General features: G+C 45.7%; 1 protein-coding gene across 4 annotated transcripts in view; it reads left to right on the top strand.

Annotated features, from left to right (window-relative positions):
• TSPAN16 (tetraspanin 16) overlaps positions 1–19,873 on the top strand; it is a 55,846-nt gene extending 35,973 nt beyond the window's left edge. For 3 of the 4 annotated variants that reach the window (XM_085600038.1, XM_085600039.1, XM_085600037.1), the window contains exons 6-8: positions 178–312; positions 4,544–4,627; positions 19,252–19,873. In XM_085600038.1, coding sequence (XP_085456164.1) covers positions 178–312; positions 4,544–4,627; positions 19,252–19,314 — 282 coding nt within the window. In that variant the 3' untranslated portion in view covers positions 19,315–19,873. Of the gene's footprint in view, positions 1–177; positions 313–4,543; positions 4,628–4,925; positions 4,974–19,251 lie in introns of all 4 variants that reach the window. The other variant, XM_085600040.1, reaches the window with a different exon arrangement.
• The last annotated feature ends 2,252 nt before the right edge of the window (positions 19,874–22,125 follow it).

Genomic DNA, 22,125 nt, shown 5'->3' with positions numbered 1-22,125 from the left:
CTTTTATGTCAGTCTTATATCACCATGTGTATTATTATTTTCATTGGATAATGCAACAACCACCACTTCATGTACATTATGCCCATTGTCTAACAGTAGCCACATTCTTTTTCTGTTTTCTAATTTAATTTCTTGTAATCACGTGTCTGGTTTAACCAATTTTCTCTTCTGCCCTAGCTGAAGTGCTGCGGCTTTCGCAACTACTCAGATTTCAATGACTCAATATACTACCAACGGACCAACCATCTGCCACCCACCTGCTGCTCCAAGAAGGATCCATGCACATTTAGCAACGTGGATGAGAATGTAAAGGTCAGCACATTTTTTGGGTTGTTGTCCACTCTGGGTAAAGGCTAATGTGTTGTTTTGGAGGAAGGAGGTGGAGCAAGCTGGAGTGTATCAAGAAACATCTTTACTTCGGTCTGTAGGGCGGCCCAGACAGGGTTAGATAGGCTGGTGGCGATGGAGCACAGTCCACTGATAAATCTATGAGCACACAATGGACATGCAGGGAAGCAGGACAAATATGACATCTATTGTGACACAAGAATAAAAACTCAGGGTGTACAGCAGGTATATTCAAGTGAATGTAAGGAGTTCTACAGCAAAACATGTTGTCATGTAGACCAGTGGTTCCTAACGTTTTGACATCGGTGGACCTCCACTGAATCGCTATTGTAAGCTGGGGACCATGGCTATGCAATTTCTATTATTTGAACATCAAAAAAAATGCACAAAACTACAGAAACAAGTATACACCCAACAAATACACAACTTGTGAAATATTTTGTATTTAATTAAAAAAAATATTTAAAAAAATTAAAACTGAAATGGAAAAGTTAGAGCTTTTCAAAATGTGGTTTTATTTCTAAAAGATGAAGTGGCATCCTAAACCAATATATCGCTTTGCCATTTATGCGCCTAATGCATTATTTGTTTTGGTCAACGCATACTTGTGCTTTAATTGAGGCCACCAATCACCTATACTATTTTTGCTGTACTTGTACTGCTCCCATGAATCAAGCTAAAGATACCAATGTAGAGCACGATTTATATAATGGTGGGTTGCCAACCGTTCCACCATGGGGACGGACTAAATGACTCCGTCTCCCTGACTGACATACCGCCCACCAAATTTATAATTAACTGCCGAGCAGGCAGTCATTTATAAAGGCCTTGGCAGGACCTGCCATCATGGCGGTTCTTGTCAATGCATTATACTCTTTGCTACAAGGCTGCATTGCAGTTCACAGCCTTGTAGACAACATTAGTCTTTTTTTTCTTTTCAAAAAGAAAATTCCAAAACGGGATTTTCTTTTTGAAAAGAAAACATATAATATTCCTTGCCATGGGGTGGGGGGGCATTATAGCGATTTTACTGTTCCTTACCTCCAGGTGTTACCAAGCGGTAAGAAATTACGACATGTTCGCCCATCTAAATAGGGCAAGTGGACATGTCGCCATTTCTACGACGGCCCTTACTCCCCAGGACGGTTGGAAAAAGTTTGGCTAAAACAGAGACAAAGCAGTCTCTGCCCTGGTCAAACGTATGGTCAGCCGCAATGAAATTTGGTAGGCAGGCCACTATATTGGCAGGGAGGGAACTCCGCTGTTGTTTTAAAGGTTTTAATTTTACATTTTGCTTTTTTAGTTGTATCTGCTAATTTTATTTAATTTTCCAAAAATCCCAGCCCTCCTGAGTAGGCGTCACGGATCCCCAGTGGCCCACAGACCACAGGTTAAGAACCGCTGATTAAGACAGTCCATAAAACAAGCAAATATAAACATCAGCTAGGATTTCTGCCACTGGGTCGATGGCCATGAGAATAATTCACTTACTATGGGGATGTGTGTTTGTCCCAGTGATCAATGGATCGAATGCAAGTGGGTCCACTCAACTTTTCATCTTTCTGGAGTCTATAAAACAAATATCACTTAATTAGGTTACAGTACACATCTGTTATATAGCACCAGGAAACCCCTTACCATGAGCTTGTACTTTACAAATGCACTTTATGTTATCTGTGTCATTAGACAATTGTTAGACTCCTCGCTTGCCCTCCAGCTTAAGTGCTTTAACAGGATTCACTTAGTGTTACCGCTGTAAAAGAGTGACTAGAGTGGGCTCTGGTAGTGATAGACATAATATAGTACAGGGAAACTCACACTTGTCTGTGCCAACGAGAGCACCACTGTACTCTCAGAATATTATGGGAGCCAGCACCTGGGCCAGGTTGGGGAACCAAAAGCAACCCTGGGAATTATGTTCAAACCATCCCGCTCCCTTCCTCACCTCTCTTTCCATCCAACCACTCTTCCCTCTCTTGCGCCCTTTCTTGCCTCTTTCCCCTTCTCTGTTTGATTATGCCCGATTTGTCTGCTGCAATGAACCCCAAGGAGATTATGGGACTAGCAGAAGGGACAATGGCAGTCCAAGGCCTTCAAAAACCGGCCTCCAATGGTTAACCCACCCCCTACTCCCCCAGGAAGTGCCCTATAAGGTTAATGGCCTGTTCAGCACTGGCCAGCCCTGACCTCGAGCACATACACCCTAAGGACTGAAGCATTCTGTTCATAATGTTGCTGAACTGAGTGAGACGAAGGATTGAGGCAGTCTGTCCATAGTGAACTAGAGCTTAATCACCTTAAGGACCTAAGAAGCCAGTCCCTAGGCACCTACAGTAAGCCAGCCTGACTCACAAACGGAGATGCATGTCCCTAGTGACCTGAAGAAAATTCACCCTCAGAACCGGAGCAGCCTGTCCGTAATTGTATTGTAATTGCATTTATATAGCACTTACTACCCCTGATGAGGCGTTGTAGCGCTTTTTCGGAGACTAGTACTCTACTCCGCAACCAATTAAACGATTAGTGTAGAATAAGAATAGTGAAATATGAAAGTAATTTGAGTGGTGGATATTAGTCAGTTATTTGGATTGAGAAGGATAGCAGAGGGATAGAAGAGGGAAAAAGGTTTGCATTTATATACCGATAGTTACCCCTGATGGGGTGTTGAATTGCTTTTTTGGCGAGTAGCACGCTACTCCGGAACCTATCAAGGATTAGAGGTGAATTAGTATTGTGAAATATGAAATTTGAGAACTGGACATGTTAGTCCGTTATTTTGATTGAAAAGGATAGTGGAGGGATAGAAGAGTGAACAATTAAGACTTTTTTGTTGTTTTTTTGTTTTGTTTGTTTTGCAGGTCATAGCAGTAGGTGGAGGCTTGGGATTGGTAAAAAGATATGTGGAGTGGAAGAGTCGAGGGACAAGTTTAGAAATGCTTCATTTGGGGGATCGGTTTAGTAAAAGAAGAGGTGTCAGATGAGGCAAGGAGGGGTAGAGTAGGGTGGAGTGTAGAAAGGGCTATTTTGGGGATCATAGTAGTGGTATGGGGTTTGGGTTGAATGAGAGAGTGGATTTAAAGGATATATTGATAAAGGTATAGGGTGAAAAATAGGGTGGTGCATTGGAAAGCGTAGTAGAAAGAGGTTTGAGATGAGTCAGAGAGTTGAGGTAGAAGATATATTGAGAGAGGCATAGGGTGAGAAATAGGGTAGTGCATTGGATATGCTGAATTTGAAGAAAGTAATAAATATATAGATCCATAAGTACATGGAACGTATATAGATGCATAAAGTAAGTAAGTATATGTAGATTAAAGATATTGATAGAGGTATAGGGTGAGAAATAGGGTAGTGCATTGAATATGCTTTTAGAACAAAAGTAATAAATATATAGATCTAAGTACATGGAAGGTATATAGATGCATAAAGGAAGTAAGTATATGTAGATTAAAAATGCATTAGATGAACTCTGGTTTTCAATTGTTGTTGTACTTAAACATAATTACTCTACATGTTCATACACAGTAAAATACATATATAGGTACATATCTATAGTACAAATAAATGCTTATATACAGAGGGATATGCTGCATATTTCTGTTTGCGTATGGTGCTTATGTGGGGAAGAGCCAATTCTTGAGTAGTTTTCTGAAGATAAGGTGGTTGTCGGTGGATCTTATGTTGGGGGTAAAGAGTTCCATTGTTTGGTTGCTTGAACAGAGAAGGATGTGCCACCCATGTTGGTTTTTCTTGTATCTTGGAATTTTGAGGCAAGTGCCAATCTAGAGCAGAGGTTCCTTTGTTGAATGTGTTTGGTGATTTTATTCCTGATGAAGAGCGGTCCCATTCCATGTATCGCTTTGTGGGTGATACAAAGCAGCCTGAACGTGGATCTTCTGGCAACCGGTAACAAATGCAGGGCTTTCAAAGTGGGGGAGAGGTGGTCTCGCAGTTTGATATGCAAGAGTAGTCTGGCAGCCGAGTTCTGTTCTGTAATGAAGTAGAGTTCTGTGAGCCTCGGGAACTGGAGAAATCAGTCCCTTGTGACGAGACCACGGCCACTCTTAGCTCAGGGGTGACCTTTCTCTTGTGCACACTATGGGTCAGTTCCTTCAGAACTGTAACATCCTGCCCTGTGTGACACCCTGCCAATGGCAGCAAACATCTTTACCAATTTCCTGTGCTCTCTTCCCAGGGCTGCGACGTTGCATTCCAGAATTTTCTTGACAAGAACGGCAAGATCGTCGGTGGCGTCGCCCTGGGGATCTGCGCACTAGAGGTACTCGTGGCCTTTCTTATTTTAATGATTTGTTCAATGCTAGACTGTACTGATGAAAGAAAAGTCTTAATATGGTGCCAGGTACCGTTACCTTCTTACACAATATATCTAATTCCTATCTAGTTGCTTTCTGCCCCTGTTTTTATGCCTCTCTGCGCTCATTGCTAATAGTATAATTTACTATTGCAAATTCACTTTAGTGATTTACAAAACTTGAATTTGCACTTGGATTATTTTAATCAAATATAAAATTACACTGGTTTATTGTCATCTTGAGTGTGAGTGTATCTCTTCATAGGTGCGTCTCAAGGCACTAACACTTCCACATGCCAACATTGGGTAACAGGTAAGCCGGGAATTGGGAAAGAAAATCAAAAAGAATGTTGTCTCACATTGCATTGAAGTGGAGGAAACGCTAAGCTGCTGGAAGCTAAAAGAATGTTATCTTTTGTTTTAAAAATTGTGGGCCTGACTCACAAAAGTAATTTACACTTTTAAGTAAGTTTACTACTTTTTGACTATTCAGAAAATCAGAGTGCAATTTTACTTCAAAGGTGTAACTTCCATGTCTCTACAAAATTGAAGGTCCCAGGGGCTAGTCATAAAATGCCGGGGCCATACACAAAGGTAAATTACGCTTTTGATTAATTTACATGTTGTAATTTACTTTTACACTTTTTAGCAAATTTACTAGAATTACTACATTTCCTACTTATGACTGTAAAAAAAATTGAAAGTAAAATTACGCATAAGAGTCAATTACTCAAAAGTGTAAGTTACCTTTGTGAATCACCACCTGCGAGTCGGCATGTATGGGCACCTTGAAACGGTGGCAACCCCACCCTTTGAAGGTAGAATGTCACTCTTAAAACGTTGCAGTTTTACTCGTAGAGTAGGAGTAAATCCAGTCATTAGGGTTTTAACGGCAGGGCCAGTTCTAAAATTAGTAGGGAAATAGGGGAGGAGCTTTCCACTCAGGAAAAACAACATTGCTTGGTTCAAATGCATGAATGTATATGCATTACTTTAAAGTGTTAAAAAATATACATTTGCTCGTTTAGTAAACGCACAAATACTTACACTTGTAAGTACTTGCGTAACCCTGGTACGGTCATAGCTTCTCAGGAGCGCTCCGGAAACTGTGAATTTCAAGAAAATCAAAAAATCACCCATGCTGGCAGAGTTACTAACCCCTGGCAGGCTGGCAGGGAACTCAGGGTGAACAGCATGGGCTGAAACAGGTGCAACGGAGGCGATGCTTCCAGTCCCGGTTGCTTGGAGGTCCACCCAGCAAACTCTAATTGAGGTCTTGAGTACCCGTGTGTAAACTAACCCATTGTCCCTGAAATTATACAAGTTGTCAAAAGAATTACCCTAAACTCCATAGAAAATACACAAAAAATGAACTTGGGGTATCTCGGTGAAAAATGAATATGAGGGTATACTTCCTTTGTTAGTCATTTGAAATACTGACAAGAGGTCTGGGTTGCTGAGAAAACGGCCTCTTCCAACCCATTTTCTGCTCCAATATGTCTGCTGCGAGATATTTTGCAGTTGTAATTCCCAACATTTTGCTCACATAATGAGTCTAATTTCCACAATTTTGTAACAGAAGATTTTGTCTTGTGTTCTGCCAGTGATTATCCCCCCTCTAGATATTGTGTCAGTAGACATGCCTAAAATACAGGTGTATTGTACCAGTAAACATGCCCCTGTAGGACAGTTACAGTCAGTAACCAGGCTCCTGTTGGACACTGATCATATCAATAACTAGAAGACATAGATGGCGACAGATCCGGCTCATAAGCCCACCCCCAGAGAGTTGTGAAAAACATTCTTCACTACTCTGAGGAGAGTATTGGAAGCAAGAACATTAACTTATTTTTGGACCAGAAATACCAATTTCTGCAACAAAAAAACAACGGTATGTGTCTAGTGTTTCGGCCCAATGGCATCTTTGTTTTTTGTAGAATATTCACATTTTTGCTCATTATGCTCCAGAGAGATAGCTCGCCTTGCAGCCAAGGTACAGGTCTTGAATGCACAGAGTAGGCAAGCCTCAAAGGTCCCCATGCTTTGTTGTTTTGAAGAAGGTGGTACCGGGAAACTCTTGGCACAGTGACAAGGTGATGGCGCTGCTCTCCCCAGCGTGCACAGATGCTGTAGCAAGAGCTGCGTCAGCTTGTGCCAGAAAAGGAGTTTTCTGTTTATCGCGCTAACCTGGAGCAGCACCTTCTTGTTGAAAATGTGTACATGCTCATGTCCCCTACATGCACACCTGCCCCTTGAAGTAACTTCTGTATGCTGTGCTATACAAATACCCAGGGCACAAGTCCTAAAAAAAGAAGTGGGGGGGACTGACAATATGCAAATGACCTCATGACGTCACTTGTTGAACATGTCCCGGTGTCTGAAAATTACACCGGGACACGCTCAGCTTATTTCTGTGGGGCCCAGCTTCTTGGCAGGGGGGACGGCGTCTACCCTGTGAAAAGAGTGGAGGGACGCCGTGTACCTGCGTGTCCCCCCGACTCGAGCCCTGCAAATACCCAGTAACACAACGTAATGGGCTAAGCAGTCTTTTCAGGACATGTTTTCCCACCTTTTCCCTTGTGTCCTCTCTTATGTGCCATACTACTATCACAAATTACATTGGCGATGAGGAAAAGTGTACCCTGCTTGCCATCAAGACTAGTGCGTGAGGATCTGTAACCATATGGCCTGGTACTACCTATACCCCCTCCTCCCTTCTCCAGACCCACACAATATCCAGCACAAGAGTTTAGTTGGAAAAGGGGGTCGTAGATAACTCCCGGCCGTATTTATTAACAAAATTAATCAAACAATGAATATTAACAAATTTTTACAAAATTTACGCAATCATATAATTGACATTTGATTACATTTGATATATACAGATATCAGATGGCTATCCTTAACATAACTCTAATACAAGTTATTCCTATCCGAATCTAAGCATAACATCATTCATAATCACAATGGCAATCATTTTCTGCGTATCCATGTTTGAGCCTACGGCAAGGTCAATAACTGGTGTCAGATCCTTATCAATTAAACCCCGCCCTCCCACCTGAGTACGCATGCGCAGAGGGCCCGTTCACCGTGAGGGTACTTCCCCCCCAGTTACCCCCGTACGCTCTGTATACTATCTCCATCAGGGGCTCTTGCAGTTCTGCGACCTTTACTGGCGCCATTGTGCACGTGCGGGGTGGCCAAACAGCCTAGGAAAAGCATAACTCCCCCCTCCCCCGCACCCATACAGCCACAAAGGCTGTAACTGCCCCTGGAGTTCTAGGAGGGACGACTTGTCCCTCCCCCTTAGGCGACCCCATTCAAGAATGGCGCCGCCCCCTAAGGACCTTAAATTTACTGCTCACCAATCATGACCTTACCGCCACATGCCAGCATAGTTGCCCGACTATCTGGCCCCCCTACCATCATGCTAGCTAGGAGGTCATGCCCTGTTTTTCAAGCCCACTAACCATGCCAGCAGATTCTCCAAGAGGATTGCATTCCCCACCATTGATAAATGGACACCTTCTTTTAAGAAGCACGGGTCCCCCCTGATACACCCGTGGGAGATCGTCTGCAACTGAGGAGACCTGAACAACCTCTCTATCTTGTTGTTGATATGCCTTACCGAGTGGTTCAATGCCCTTACAGACTCCCCCCCACCTCCATTGACATGTAGGTACCATTTGCGACCATGCTATGGTGCATCCCTGGCATGCTTTTGCTAACCAACCCATCTCTGTTATTATGGATTCCACTAGCCCTCTTCTACCCAGATTCACCAGATCATTCCCTCCTAGGTGTAAGATAATGATATCTGGACAGGGACCCCTTTTTCTCAGCAAATCCCCTATAAAACCCCTGCACTGACTCAAACAAAGGCCCCCTCTCCCATGGAATGAGACCTTTAAACCAGCCTGCTAGGCCCTGTGTATGTAGTTCCCTGAACAGAAAAATGCCTTAAAACGTTTCACATAGGAATGGCCTATAATCCAAACCACCTGTGCTCCTGACGCTGGTAGAGGTGCATGTCCTTCCTTCGTTTGTTGTGGATGATCTGACACCAGTTTCCCCCCTGCGTGACAGGTTTGAGAAACTGTAGAGATTAAGCAGAAAGACACGCATCAGTACAGTGCACACAGCCTACTTACAACATGTGCAGCCGCACATAGCATTTGTAACAATTGGAGGACCACCTCCCAATTCTCTTGACATTGTTGCTGTGTAACCCCCTTGCTGTTGCCTCGGCCGCAGCCCCTATTCTAAACGAATGGGTTCCAAAGCGAGCAGGATCTAAACCTGTCTGCTTAATTGCCATATCCATGACCCTCTTAAACTGAAACCGGGTGAGAGGTGTACCGTCTGCATGGATTAATAACGTCCCACAGCTTATAGAAGATCTATGCCCCAAAAATGTTTCCAATTGTGCTACAGGGCAGCATGGATTGCCATGTGCTCTATGCAAAACTATCCCCTCACCGCGGGCCTCTTGGTCAGTTTTGGACTTTTTAATGGATATTGGTAGGGCGTCGCCATGTATTTTTACATGGTCCAACTGCAAACCCCCTTGTTTATCCTGCTTATTATGGTCGACCAATTCCCCAACGGAAATGCGCCATAAAAGGCTAGTGAAAAGGCCGCCCTGAATAATCAAGCTTCCCCTTTTGTCGTGCAGACAGTGTCAAGCGTCCCCAGGAGGCGGCTAGTAGTTCCACTCCTATTGGACGCCTTGAATCGGGTGTTGTTCCCTGGATGCGCTGCCAACCCTTTAAAGCCTTCCTGACTGTAAAGCTATCAGTGGGATCCCCCTTGTCCCTGGCTCGGGCGAAGAAAGATATCGCTGCCACGTGGCGCCTGGCTCCCGCCACTGAGCGCCCCTCCTCATGTAAAACGCCTAAGTAACATAGCAATGCCCTTGGGGCGTGCCATTTTTCCGCCCAATCCTTTCCCAAGAAAGTGCAATATGCCCAAAACGCCCCCTCATAGGCTTTCTTGGTCCTGGAAGCTAGGCTAGCTGCCATGAGGTTCGGTAGTTGGGGGCACCAATCAGCCAAAGTACTTCTGGGAAGGGTGTTGGGTTCGCTTCTGCAGAAGTGAGGTGTATTCTGAAGACCTGCATCTTGAAGCGAGAGAGTGCATCAGCAGCATTATTCAACACGCCTGGGACATGTTTAGCCTTAAACAGTATGTTCTCTTTCATACACAACAGGACAATCTCTTTTAACAGGCGGAGGATCATCTTACATCTCGCAGCCTGCTGATTGATGCATTCCACCACAGTCATGTTGTCAGACCAAAATACCCCTGATTGGTTACGCAGCCTGTCCGGCCATACCGTTAAGGCCACCCAGATAGGAAACAATTCTAAGAAGCCAATGTTAGCCGTTAATCCATTCTGCACCCATGCGTCTGGCCACCGGTGCGCCACCCACTCATTGCCAAGTATGGCACCAAATCCCACACTACCTGCAGCGTCAGTCCATAAACCTAACTCTGCAGAGGTAGTGGGTGGACCAGGCCAGACCACCCTGCCGTTGAAATCCTGCAGGAATGCCATCCAAATCCGCATGTCCTGCTTGACCTCAGCCGACAGCCTGATGTGATGATGTTTTTCTTGAATCCCGGTCATGGCTTGGGCGATAGAGCGGGAGAATTGGCGTGCCATTGGAATCACTCTAAGGGCAAAGTTCAACTGTCCTCCTGTTTGCTGCAACTGATGCAAGGTAACCTTATCCTTAGCCAAGCATTGCTGGAAAGTTGTCTTGAATTTCTTAATCTTATCTTCCGGCAAGCGGAAACACCCTTGGACTGAATCTAGCTCGATACCTAAGAATTCTATCTTTGTCGTTAGTCCAACTGTCTTTCCCGGTGCCAGGGGAACCCTAAAAGCCCGCATGAGTGTGCAGAATTCCTGCAGTGCCCACACACACTTCTGAGAGCCCACCTACCCCAGGATAAGAAAGTCATCTAGATAGTGCATGACAGACTGGTGCCCGGTCACACGTCTAAAAACCCATTCCAAAAATGAACTGAACTTTTCAAAATAGGCGCAGGAGACCGAGCAACCCATGGGCATACACATATCTATGTAGAAAGCCTAGCAAGTGAAAGTCCTCTGGGTGAACCGGTAAAAGACGGAAGGCTGATTCAATATCAGACTTTGCCAGCAAAGCGCCAGGGCCCAGCTCCCTAAGCATTTCCACGGCCTGATCAAATGATGCGTATTTCACACTACAACTCTCCTCACTGATGGCATCGTTTAGTAAGTTGCCTCTAGGTGCGGATAGATTATGGATCAACCGGAACTCGCTCTCCTCTTTTTTGGGAGCAACACCCAACGGTGAACAAACAAAATTATGCACCGGAATGCGATCAAACGGGCCCACTATTCTGCCCAGGCGTAACTTTAGCAATTTTAGTTGCCGCCGCGCCTGGGTTGGTCCTTACTGATAATTGATTTTTGCATTTAGGCATCCCGACATAACCCAGGGCAGGAATCCTAAACCCATATGTGAAACCTTCTTGCAGTGTCCTAGCAGTATCATGATAGGGGTATTTGTTTAGCCATGGGGTCATAGCTGTGATGACAATGGGGGAATGTGTGACTTGGTGCACTCTGCCATCAATCCTGCTTTCTCTTGCCTTTATCCCTAGATTTTTTGAGACACTTGGATTCTGGGTGGGAAGGACTTGCGCAGATAGAGCAGGCATGTTTAAACTTACATGTGCCTGGCGCCCTAGTGCATGTTCTCCTGTTTAAATCCCAACAAGTCCCCTTCCGCCCCTCTCCACCACCTGAGCCTGTGTTCTGCGCAAGCCGAAAGGGCTTATAAGGCTGATAAGGCTGAAACGCTGGAGTTGCCTGTCCTCTGTTAGCCTGCGTTGTGCTAAACTGAAAATTGGTCTGTTGGGCGCCAAACTGATCCAACCAAGAGATCGTGTCGACCTGGTTTCAGGATAGAGCAGGGTCAGATGCCTTCGCCCTCCTGAAGTTTATGTCATACTGTTTCCAACCCCATCCCCCATATTTGTCGTGAGCCATGGTAATGCGGTTCTGGTAACATGCCATCTCTGCCTGTATGTTAGGGAAACGTTCAGCCATTACTGCCATGAATACTGAAAAAAACCCTGATCCAGTTGTTTAAGTTCTCCTCCACTCTGAATCTTAACAACTCGCTTGCCCATTCTCTGGGGAGCATCCAGTCTTTCTGTTTCTTAGCTTCCTCTCTTTCTCTTTCACCTCCTAGCAGAGAAAACAGCTAACATAGCACCCTGACCAAATGAGTTCCTTCAACTCGCGTGACACATGCCTAGCCACGTTCTCCCTCCCGGTACGAGACTCTCCCACTCCCAGCATTGGCAGTGTCTCCTGCTTACCTGCTGTGGTCACTTCAGCAGGTTCTGGCAGCTTCTCTTTCGCCTGGCTGACCACCGGTACTTCTTTGTTGATGTCCCCTGGTGAACCCCCATTGATGGGGCTAGGAAGAGAAGGAGGCGCCTGCCCTGTTCCTAGTGGCCCTACTGGTGTTACCACAAACTGGGCAATCAACTACCTTGCTTCTGCCTCAGGGTCACCCTGCATGCCTTTCCCATCTACTGTTGGCGACAAAATCCCTGCTTTCCCCAACCAAGGCAGAACCGCTGCTAAATGCGCCACCAAATCTGTTGGAACCGGATTAATGCCTGCTGGACTATCTTTAGGGACCCCACTATCTGGCACCCCTGTGCCCTGTGGCGTGATGGCTACTGGAACTGCGCCTGCCGGGACGACCGGTAATGGATCAGTCAATGGTTCTCCCAAAGGTACCACCCCCACTGGCATTGTCGGGGCACTCAAAGGGACTCCCCCCAGCGGGACCACTCCTGATGGTCCAGGGACCTCCCCCTCCTTGGGCTGAGACACCGGAGCCGCCGCTATAGACTTAGTCCCCCCCTTCTTTGGCCTAACCCGCTTAGGAAGTGGGTTCAATTCACCTCTGGGCTTGGGCGGTACTATAGTGCGCCTGGGCCTTTCTAACATCCCTTCCTGACCCTCAACCCTCTCCCTGAGATCTGCCAGGTTTTGCCCCAATCTATCTACCTTCTTCCATCTCTTGTCCATGCTAACCATCTTCCGCATCATTGTCTCCATCATGTACTCCATGCGAGAGCGCTTGTCGCCCGCTTCATTTTTCCTGCCATTGCCACTTACGTTCCTGCCAAATGCTTTGACCCTTAGACTAACACCGCGTACACAATGCTAGCTTTGTCTTAACCTGCCTAAAGATACCCAACATAACAACGTTCTTCTGGATAAATACTTGTCAGCACTGTATCACTGCAATAAATAAAACACAATTGTTTGAAGCTCAATCCCAAATATATAATGCCCTCATGCGCGCTGCACTCCCCCGTAGAAACAACAAACTAACAAACAGTATGCTTATTTGAACAGCGCAAGTGTTTCAGACCCTAATCATGAAGTCGCAGTTGTTTGCCCCAACCGTATGTTCTATTAAAATTGCATCATAACAACATTCAGCAGTGAACACACCCTGGGAGCATGAGCCTCTTTAAAAGGTTGGGTTTAAAATATAAGAAAGAACAGGAAAAATTGGCAATTGGCCAGTAATAGTCTCAGCTTTACATAAACTAAGCGTATATTTCCCTCATAAATCAGCATTGAAACACCTCCCTTAATCCTTTCTTTTCACAGTCCCGCAAACGACCTCTATACCACTGAGATATAAAGCAAGCAGTTAAAATATTTCCCAACCTTACTGAAGGAAATACCCTTGACTACACTTTAGACTGAGCTTTTGCTATTACAAAAACACAGGAACAGTTGGAAACCCAACACGGTGACGCTGAGCGCGTGCAGCTGGCAGCCGCGTGACTGCAGGTGCAGTGAAATACACGCGCTCCACCCGCCCGCTGCACTCCGCTCCTACCGCTCTTCGCGGGCAGACCTCGCAGTTATTCCGAGACTGGGACCGCAATACCCGCACTTACCCGACCTTCACCACCGTGGCTACTTGCACTTGCCGCCCGATTTTGACCGTGCACCACCTCCGGAAACCAACATAACGATGACGACGCCGACCCAACGCGGCAGTCCAACGACGCTCCGCTTCAGATGCCGCCGACCCGGGCAATCCAGCGACGCTCCGCCCCAGATGCCGCTGACCCAGGCAATCCAACGACGCTCCGCTCCTGATGCTCTTCGCAGCCCAGCAAAGCCTCGCCGCCACGATCTGGTGAAGCCTGTAGAACTTCGCCACGCACGCTCACCGCAACTTGTGACCTGTAACAAAAAAAGAAAAAATATTAGATTACGACCTCCTAGCGAGGTCGCACAACAGGCTGGGGAGCGCGGAAGGCAAAGAGGAAGATTCCTCTGCTCCCCAGCCTTTTATTGGCAACTGCTAGCCCCCCAGTCCGGTTCTGTCCGGCCTGGGGGGGAGCTGGCAACTTGCGTGACCCCGAAGTGATTCTTTTCACTTCCGGGCCACGCCCCAGCCACCCGGTCGTCAGGGGCCGGCAGGACCACCATATTATCGGCGGGTCCGATGCCGGCCCTGCCTTTTCTAACGCCTGCGGTCTGGCCAGGGGAGGTTTGTCCATAGGGACTTGGGGCGCTGACCCCCTGATGTCCCCACTGCATCACAGCAGTTCAGTGGGATGACCCGAGGCTGTGTTACCTGAACTCTGCATGTGCATTGACAAGAAAAGCCAAGGGAGGAAACGATGCTGCCAAGGAAGGAAGTGTAATAAAAGAAGGAGAGGGGGCTTAGAACTGAGCCCTGTGGGCCACCTTATGGGAGGACATCGAAGGGACGGTCAGAGAGAGAGACAGAGGATGTTAGCCGGTTGGAAGTCGAGGGCAGTCAATGACACCAAGATTGATGGCAATGTGGGAGAGATTAAGAAGAGTGCGTCAAGACGAGAGGTCGGTAAGATCTATGTATGTTAGAGAGTGGTTTCAGTGGAGTGCAGTGCAAAGAAGACAAGCTGAAGGGGATACCATAGATTATGGGACTTAATGAAGATGGTGACACAAATGAATGCTAATTGGTACCGAATGTTTTTTTACTACAAAAGAAGGTCGGGGACAGGATAAAGGTTTGTAAAACAATAAGGGTGAGCGGTGTTTTTTTTTAGTAAGGCAAGATTACGAAGGATTTGAAACATGATGGTTAAATGTCTCTCTAAAGGCATACAGTAAGGAGAGGTGTCAGGCATGCCAGGACTGGAGGATAGGGCCAGTGGTTTGAATTTTTGGGGACTGAAGGGCTCGGATAGTGTATATGGATTAGCAGTTTAGAGAATAGGAATGAGTTAAGTGGGAGTTGTCTGGCTGGAGGCCTTTGCGGCTTAATCCTACCAGAAGCGGCCTCTCCTACATTCTGACTCACAGATGTAGTGCCTTGCAATGAATGGGGAACACACTCAGCCCTGCCCTGAAAACAAAGAGGAGTCATGGCCCAGGAGTATGGAGAATCTGGCCTAATTGTCATTAGAAAGTAAAGACAGTGTCTTGTGTGAAGCCAGCAAAGGAAGAGAATGTGGCCCAATTACAGCCGGCAAGAAAAGAGAACCTGGCTCTAATGCGACCACATGGAACAAGCCTGGCCCAAGTCAGCCCTCAGGTAGGAGAATCTGGCCAAAGTGCAGCCCTCAGGAAATGCACCAAGCACAAGTGCAACCTTCATGAAAGAGAACCTGACCAAAGTGAAAAGAAAAGAAAAGAATCTTCCACAAGTGCTGCCCACAAATAATGCCAGTCAGTCCCAAGTGTGGCTTGAAGAAAAGAACCTGGCCCAAGCACATTCCACAAGAAAAGAGAAACTGGCTCAAGTGCGGTCAAATGTAAAGACCCTGTCCCAAGTGCATCTAGAGGAAAAAACACTGCCTAAGAAAAGAGAAACTGACCTAAATGTGACTGGAAGAAAATAACCTGCCCAAATGTAGCCATCAAGAACAGAAAACCTGACTGACTTGCAACTAGAAGAAACAAAACTGGCCCAAGTGCATCCCACAAGCAAAGACAACCTGTCCCAAGCGTAGCTTGAAGAAAAGAACCAAGCCCAAGCCCAAGCTAATTCCACAAGAAAAGAGAAGCTGGCTCAAGCACTGCCACATGTAACGAACCTCTCCCAAGTGTATCTAGAAAAAAACACGTGCAGTCCCCAAGAAAAGAGAAGCTGCCCAAGAAGCACAAGAATATCTCAAACGGTGCCCAAAAGGGAAAGAAGTTAATACAAGCTAATACAAGTCCCAGAGAAGGGAATGAGCCCTTTCCATGCTGTGGTCTAGTTAAAAACATTTGCCTCAAGTGTGTCCCAGAGGAAAAATAGATGGCCTGGATGGATGCAACCAAGAGGAAAAGAAGAGAGAGTGGCCATAGCAAGGACCTGAAGCCCAGATCTCAAGTTAGACTTTATTGAGAAGAGAAGAAGAACCAAGCTAGGCACTGCGCCAAATCAAAAGAAAGAGGTCCAGTAAGTCCTAACATGGCCCATAAAAGAGGACAAGCCAACCCGTGGCCTTTGGAACAAAACAGGCTCAACGTGCAGCCTCCATAATATCATCTTCAAAACTATCACATGAAAAATGAACAATAAAACATTTGATAAAAAAAGCACCATCTAGCCATGCAACATTGAAAGAGAAGATGGAATGCAGTACCACCAGGACCTGGACTCAGAACATGTGTCAAAAACAAAGGAGACAATTGATGGACAGAATTATGAACAATGTCAAAAATTCACCCAAGTACAGAGGTCTGGGCCTAAATCCATAGTATTTTTGCTCCCCATGCCTTTCCAGTTTAAACCCAGCCATATGCAAATCAGCCTTGACCCTGCTCCCTGTGGGAACAGTCCAGCCCGAACTGCCAGGTCAGGTGCTCCCTGGATCGGAAACAAGCATTCTGGGACTGGTATTGGGGTTTCACCCCTCATTAGCCAGGCTAGCTTGACTCCAGTGGCATGGAGAGCCCGGGTCCCACATCTGGGCATACCCGTCCCACTCGGGGTGACAAATGCAATGACAAATCTTTCCACAGCTGCAGAGGGCTGAAGCGGTCGCACCGAAACAGCACCAGACCATCAACTTGCAACTCTAGAATCCCTGAGAACTGTTGGACAATTTGATTTTAGGCAGTCAATAAAAACAGTGTAGCCACTAGCTAGACTGAGGACCTGAAATACTCATTGTAATTCGGGAGGGATGAAGTGTAATTTGCAGAATAGCCACTGACAGCGATTTGCCGACTGCCTTGACAGCGGCTAGGGAAAAGCAGCTGGCATAGGTTGGTACAGAGAAGTTTCACCGCCATCCGAATTACGAGTTGGCTTTCAGGCGAGCCGACCATGGCGGTGGGACCACCTGCTGCGAGTAGGCGGAATCAAAGGATTTGGGGTGCATACTCACCCAGTTCCTTTTCTTACCTTCAGTCTCCCACGTGGATCCCTTTCTCCACGTCCCCCCTTCGCAGCAGCATCTTGACCCTTAAGAAAACAACCCTTTTGGCGCTGAAATCCAGGTAAGTTCATTTTCTACAATTTATCTATTGAGTCGACTGGGCACATATGGTCCAGACTCCAGTAATGGGAAAATACTCACACTATATATTTTTTTACATTTGTCATGCATATGTGTACACTACAATCAAAACATACCTACCATCATCAACATAGATGAAAAAATACACACCGTCATCAGAAACACTGTTGTGTGCCCATCGGAAACATTGTAATACGGCGGGCGGGAGACCGCTCCTGCATCGGTCTTCTTTGGACCGCCACTACGGCGGTCAGACCGCCAAACCCGGGGGAACAACCTTTACAACGCAACTTTTACAACGCACTACACTTACAACGCATTTTTTACAACGCAACATCCACTACAACGCATTCCATTACATCGCATGACACTACAACGCATTTTTAAAAACTACCTTTACAACGCATTCCATTACATCGCATACTACCTTTACAACGCATACCATTACAACGCATAATATTACACTACACTATCCAACACTTACCCTACTGTTGCACCCCCTGGGGTTAGAATAGTAATTTTTACCCCTATACTATCCAACACTTACCCTACTGTTGCACCCCCTGGAGTTAGAATAGTAATTTTTACCCCTATACTATCCAACACTTACCCTACTGTTGCACCCCCTGGAGTTAGAATAGTAATTTTTACCCCTATACTATCCAACACTTACCCTACTGTTGCACCCCCTGGAGTTAGAATAGTAATTGTTACCCCTATACTATCCAACACTTACCCTACTGTTGCACCCCCTGGAGTTAGAATAGTAATTTTTACCCCTATACTATCCAACACTTACCCTACTGTTGCACCCCCTGTAGTTAGAATAGTATTTTTTACCCCTATACTATCCAACACTTACCCTACTGTTGCACCCCCTGGAGTTAGAATAGTAATTTTTACCCCTATACTATCCAACACTTACCCTACTGTTGCACCCCCTGGAGTAAGAATAGTAATTTTTACCCCTATACTATCCAACACTTACCCTACTGTTGCACCCCCTGGAGTTAGAATAGTAATTTTTACCCCTATACTATCCAACACTTACCCTACTGTTGCACCCCCTGGAGTTAGAATAGTAATTTTTACCCCTATACTATCCAACACTTACCCTACTGTTGCACCCCCTGGAGATAGAATAGTAATTTTTACCCCTATACTATCCAACACTTACCCTACTGTTGCACCCCCTGGAGTTAGAATAGTAATTTTTACCCCTATACTATCCAACACTTACCCTACTGTTGCACCCCCTGGAGTTAGAATAGTAATTTTTACCCCTATACTATCCAATACTTACCTTAAATGCAATGTAATATTATGCGTTGTAATAGTATGCGTTGTAAAGGTAGTATGCGATGTAATGGAATGCGTTGTAAAGGTAGTTTTTAAAAATGCGTTGTAGTGTCATGCGATGTAATGGAATGCGTTGTAGTGGATGGTGCGTTGTAAAAATTGCGTTGTAAGTGCATGCGTTGTAAAAGTATGCGTTGTAACGTCATACATCCCCAAACCCGTAATCAAGCCCTTGGTTTGGTCAGCAGTAGGTATGTGGACACCAATATTTCAAAATTCCAAATGTAGCCAAAGTGACATTATGAACACATTGACCATCAATGGCAATATAGGGTTAACCCTTTGCCATATGCTTAGCCCCTATACAGCGTACTGTTTGATTTTAAGAATCTTGGAGAATGGGGTCTTGTGTTCCTGCTTGCATTCTTTTCCTGCTGCTTCCATTGTGACCTCTGAGACCAAGGGTTCTAAAGGTACTGCCATGTTTAGCAAAGGGCTACAGAGGGATTGTAGCTGCTGCTTAGGGCTACTCCTACTTGATGTCCAAGTGAGGGTGGCTCATCACTCTTCAATATTATTTTTGTTTGAATGATTTAAGGTGTCCTGGAGACATATTAGTCGAAATGACACCGCTTCCTCTTGACTGACCTCAGTTGGGTTCTTTCTATGTTCAGCAATCATTCATGTCTTCTGTCCCATTACCTATTTCAGAACATAACTCTGCCTCTTGTGTCCTGTCCTTACAGCTGGCTGCTATGGTGGTGTCCCTCGTCCTCTTCTGCCACATTGGGTCAAACAAGAGTGAATGAGGGTGCTCGTCTGGCGTGGAGCACCCTCCTCGAAACAAGTGCTGCGCTGGACTCACTCACGAAAGAGGGGAAAGCACTCCTACCCCTGCTCATGAAATAACTCACTACTGCCTGTCCTCCATCTTTCGGTGCTGTGGACATTCCATGGTGTCAAACTGAAAGAAACATTCCTTTGCAAGAGAAGAAATACAAGATCACTGACCCTCTCTACACACCATATTTTAAAATGTGGAATAACTGCCCCAAGGTTGCTGGTGGCCTAAACACCAGGCCAAAAATAGTGTCAGCTCATTGCCCCACATCAGACACTTTGGTGGAGCGGTAGGTTGTTCTAGGAAGGGATAGGCGTGATTCCCAGGACAAGAAGCGGGTTCGCTTGCCCAACCACAGCAAGAAATGCCTTTCTTGTTCTTAACACGCCAGTTCCACAGGGCTCCAGATCATGTGAAGACCGCATTTTCAACGTCAATTCACATTTTGTTTAGGTAAACCACTTGTAAATAATTGTAGCAGAAAGAAATCTATAAGTTGTGAAACAACAAATAAAGTCTGCACTCATTGTTGCTGTCTTCACTTGTGGTTCTGACCTGGAAGTGTAAGTTGCAGTGACAGCTTGGTCCCATTAACGACAGTTACAGAGACCACATATGCAGTGGTGGCTCCAAGGTGTGAAAAATAAGGCTGTGCCTTTTGAGGAGGAAGAAGAAGTTGAGGGGCTCATTTATGAGACTTGTGACAATTTTGCGCCGCCTGTGAGTCTCTTTTTGTGACGCACCGGCGGCATAAAAAACGTGCCATGTTGCACCCTATTTACAAAGTGACACATCTAGGCAGATGCGTCACTTTGTAAACCCCTGTGCTACATTATATCTGCGTCAGGTATAATGTATGCAGGGTGGGTGTTTCCCCGCATCCAAGCCTTGTTGAAGTGGCGCATTGAAATCTATAAGATTTCAGTGCCCCACTTCTAGGACGCCATTGCATCAAATCCTTACGCCTGCCTCATAGCAAGCATAAGAGTGACACAGTGCTATATTCATAGCCTTCCCACCTGCATTGCTGGAGTTGCGTCATGCTTCCGCCACAACTCCAGCAATGAGTCAGTTTTGCGCCAACAGATACGTTAGTAATACTAACGTGTCTTTCATTCTTTGTGACATGATGCATCATACTATAAATATGATGCATCCATCATGTCGCAAGGAGGGCGCACTGAGAAGTGATGAATCACTGTTTTCATGCAGCAGTGCATCACTTTTCATAAATAAGGCCCTGAATTTGCAACCGTTGCGGCTGGAGTTCTTCTGAAAGTTGTGTAATACCTTCTTGAAAAGGTCCTATGCATTCTCACACTTCATGTGGTACATACCAGTTGACAGGTTACCAAATGGCTCCTAAGGTATGAGAGACTACCACAGAGAGATTTAAGGGCTCTAGGCCAAATGTTATCCAGTTTTCAGAAACATGCAACTTCATAGGAGTGAGTCTCCAGAATACACCACTCAACCTAACTGTCAGGGAAAATTAAGAAGGCGAGAGAGAGGGAGAGAGAGTGTGAGAGAGAGAGAGAGAGAAAGAGAGAGAGAGAGAGAGAGAGAGAGACAATGTGTGTGTCAGGGGGTACATGGATGAAGTTGCTGCTGTACACTATGTGGGGGTTGCACAGGTGTTTACATGGTCTGAGTATGATTTTGAACAGGGGGCGCTGTAGGGTGAATGAGGCATATCATAATGGAGAACTGAGGGACAGCTGGGACTGTTGTCTGTGTCCACCATTACCCTGCAGATGCCTGAATGGTAGGATGCATCTAGGAAGTGAAAGAAATTGGAGGTAGAATATGTACAAACCTAATACCGGGTTTGCTGATTGGCCCAGCTATGGTTTCCCTGGTTGCGGTGAAAACTTGCCCATCGTGGTGGACTGGTGTTCTGCGGGTCCAAGGCAGTGGAACCAAGTTAAGGCGAGCTTCTGGCCAGTGGTTCATTGCTTTGCTTTGTTTTTTAAACAAACATGTATGAGGAGTGGACAGAGGGTCAATGACAGTTTAGTCAGTGCAAGCGTGCTGCAGCACAGAAATCTTCAAATAAAACATACAAAAGGAACTATACTCTTCCCTGTTAAACGCACCCCTCTCTCTACCACCCTCATCACTAGTCTGTTTGACTGGGGACGTCACAATAAAATACAAAATACACTGAAAGGTATGCGCAGAAGGAATGGAGAACATAAAAAGCATTGACAAATAATAGATACCTTGACTGTCTTCGACTCTTGGGAAGCGACTGCATATCACCTCAGCCAAATACTTCCAGGCGCAACCATCACTCGGGAGGATGCACAGCAAAATCTAACTGCATAACTGTCAGTCAAAAGACTTCCGGGGCAGTGGGTAGGTCGGACCCTGTTCTCTCTTGCCATATAATCGAGCATGCAGTGTTGAGCACACCGGGGAGTGAGTCCCACCTCCACCTTTTCTCAGTTCATTCTAGGTGAAAAAATGCTTTCTGTATCCAGGTTGTGGTTTTTCATATGTTTATTTGCCCAATATTCATTGCATGTTAAAACGGAAAGAACTTTCAAACAGCCAACACGTGTTTCTCCCTTACGTGGTCATTTGGACCAGGGCTTCCTCAGGGCTTTTTTCAAGTTTATGTCAGGTCTTGTGCTTTCAACCAGAATTATATAAGTTCAGAAAACCTCTGAGCAGCATTAATTGAATTGCAGTCCGTCGGCAATCATAGTCAGCGTGTCTAGTTCAAATAGGAAGCGACTACATATCACCCCAGCCAAATACTTCCAGGCGGCAACCG

Source organism: Triturus cristatus, chromosome 4_2, assembly GCF_964204655.1.
Source record: "Triturus cristatus chromosome 4_2, aTriCri1.1, whole genome shotgun sequence".
NCBI lineage: Eukaryota > Metazoa > Chordata > Amphibia > Caudata > Salamandridae > Triturus > Triturus cristatus.
This window is presented reverse-complemented; position numbering and strand designations above follow the sequence as displayed.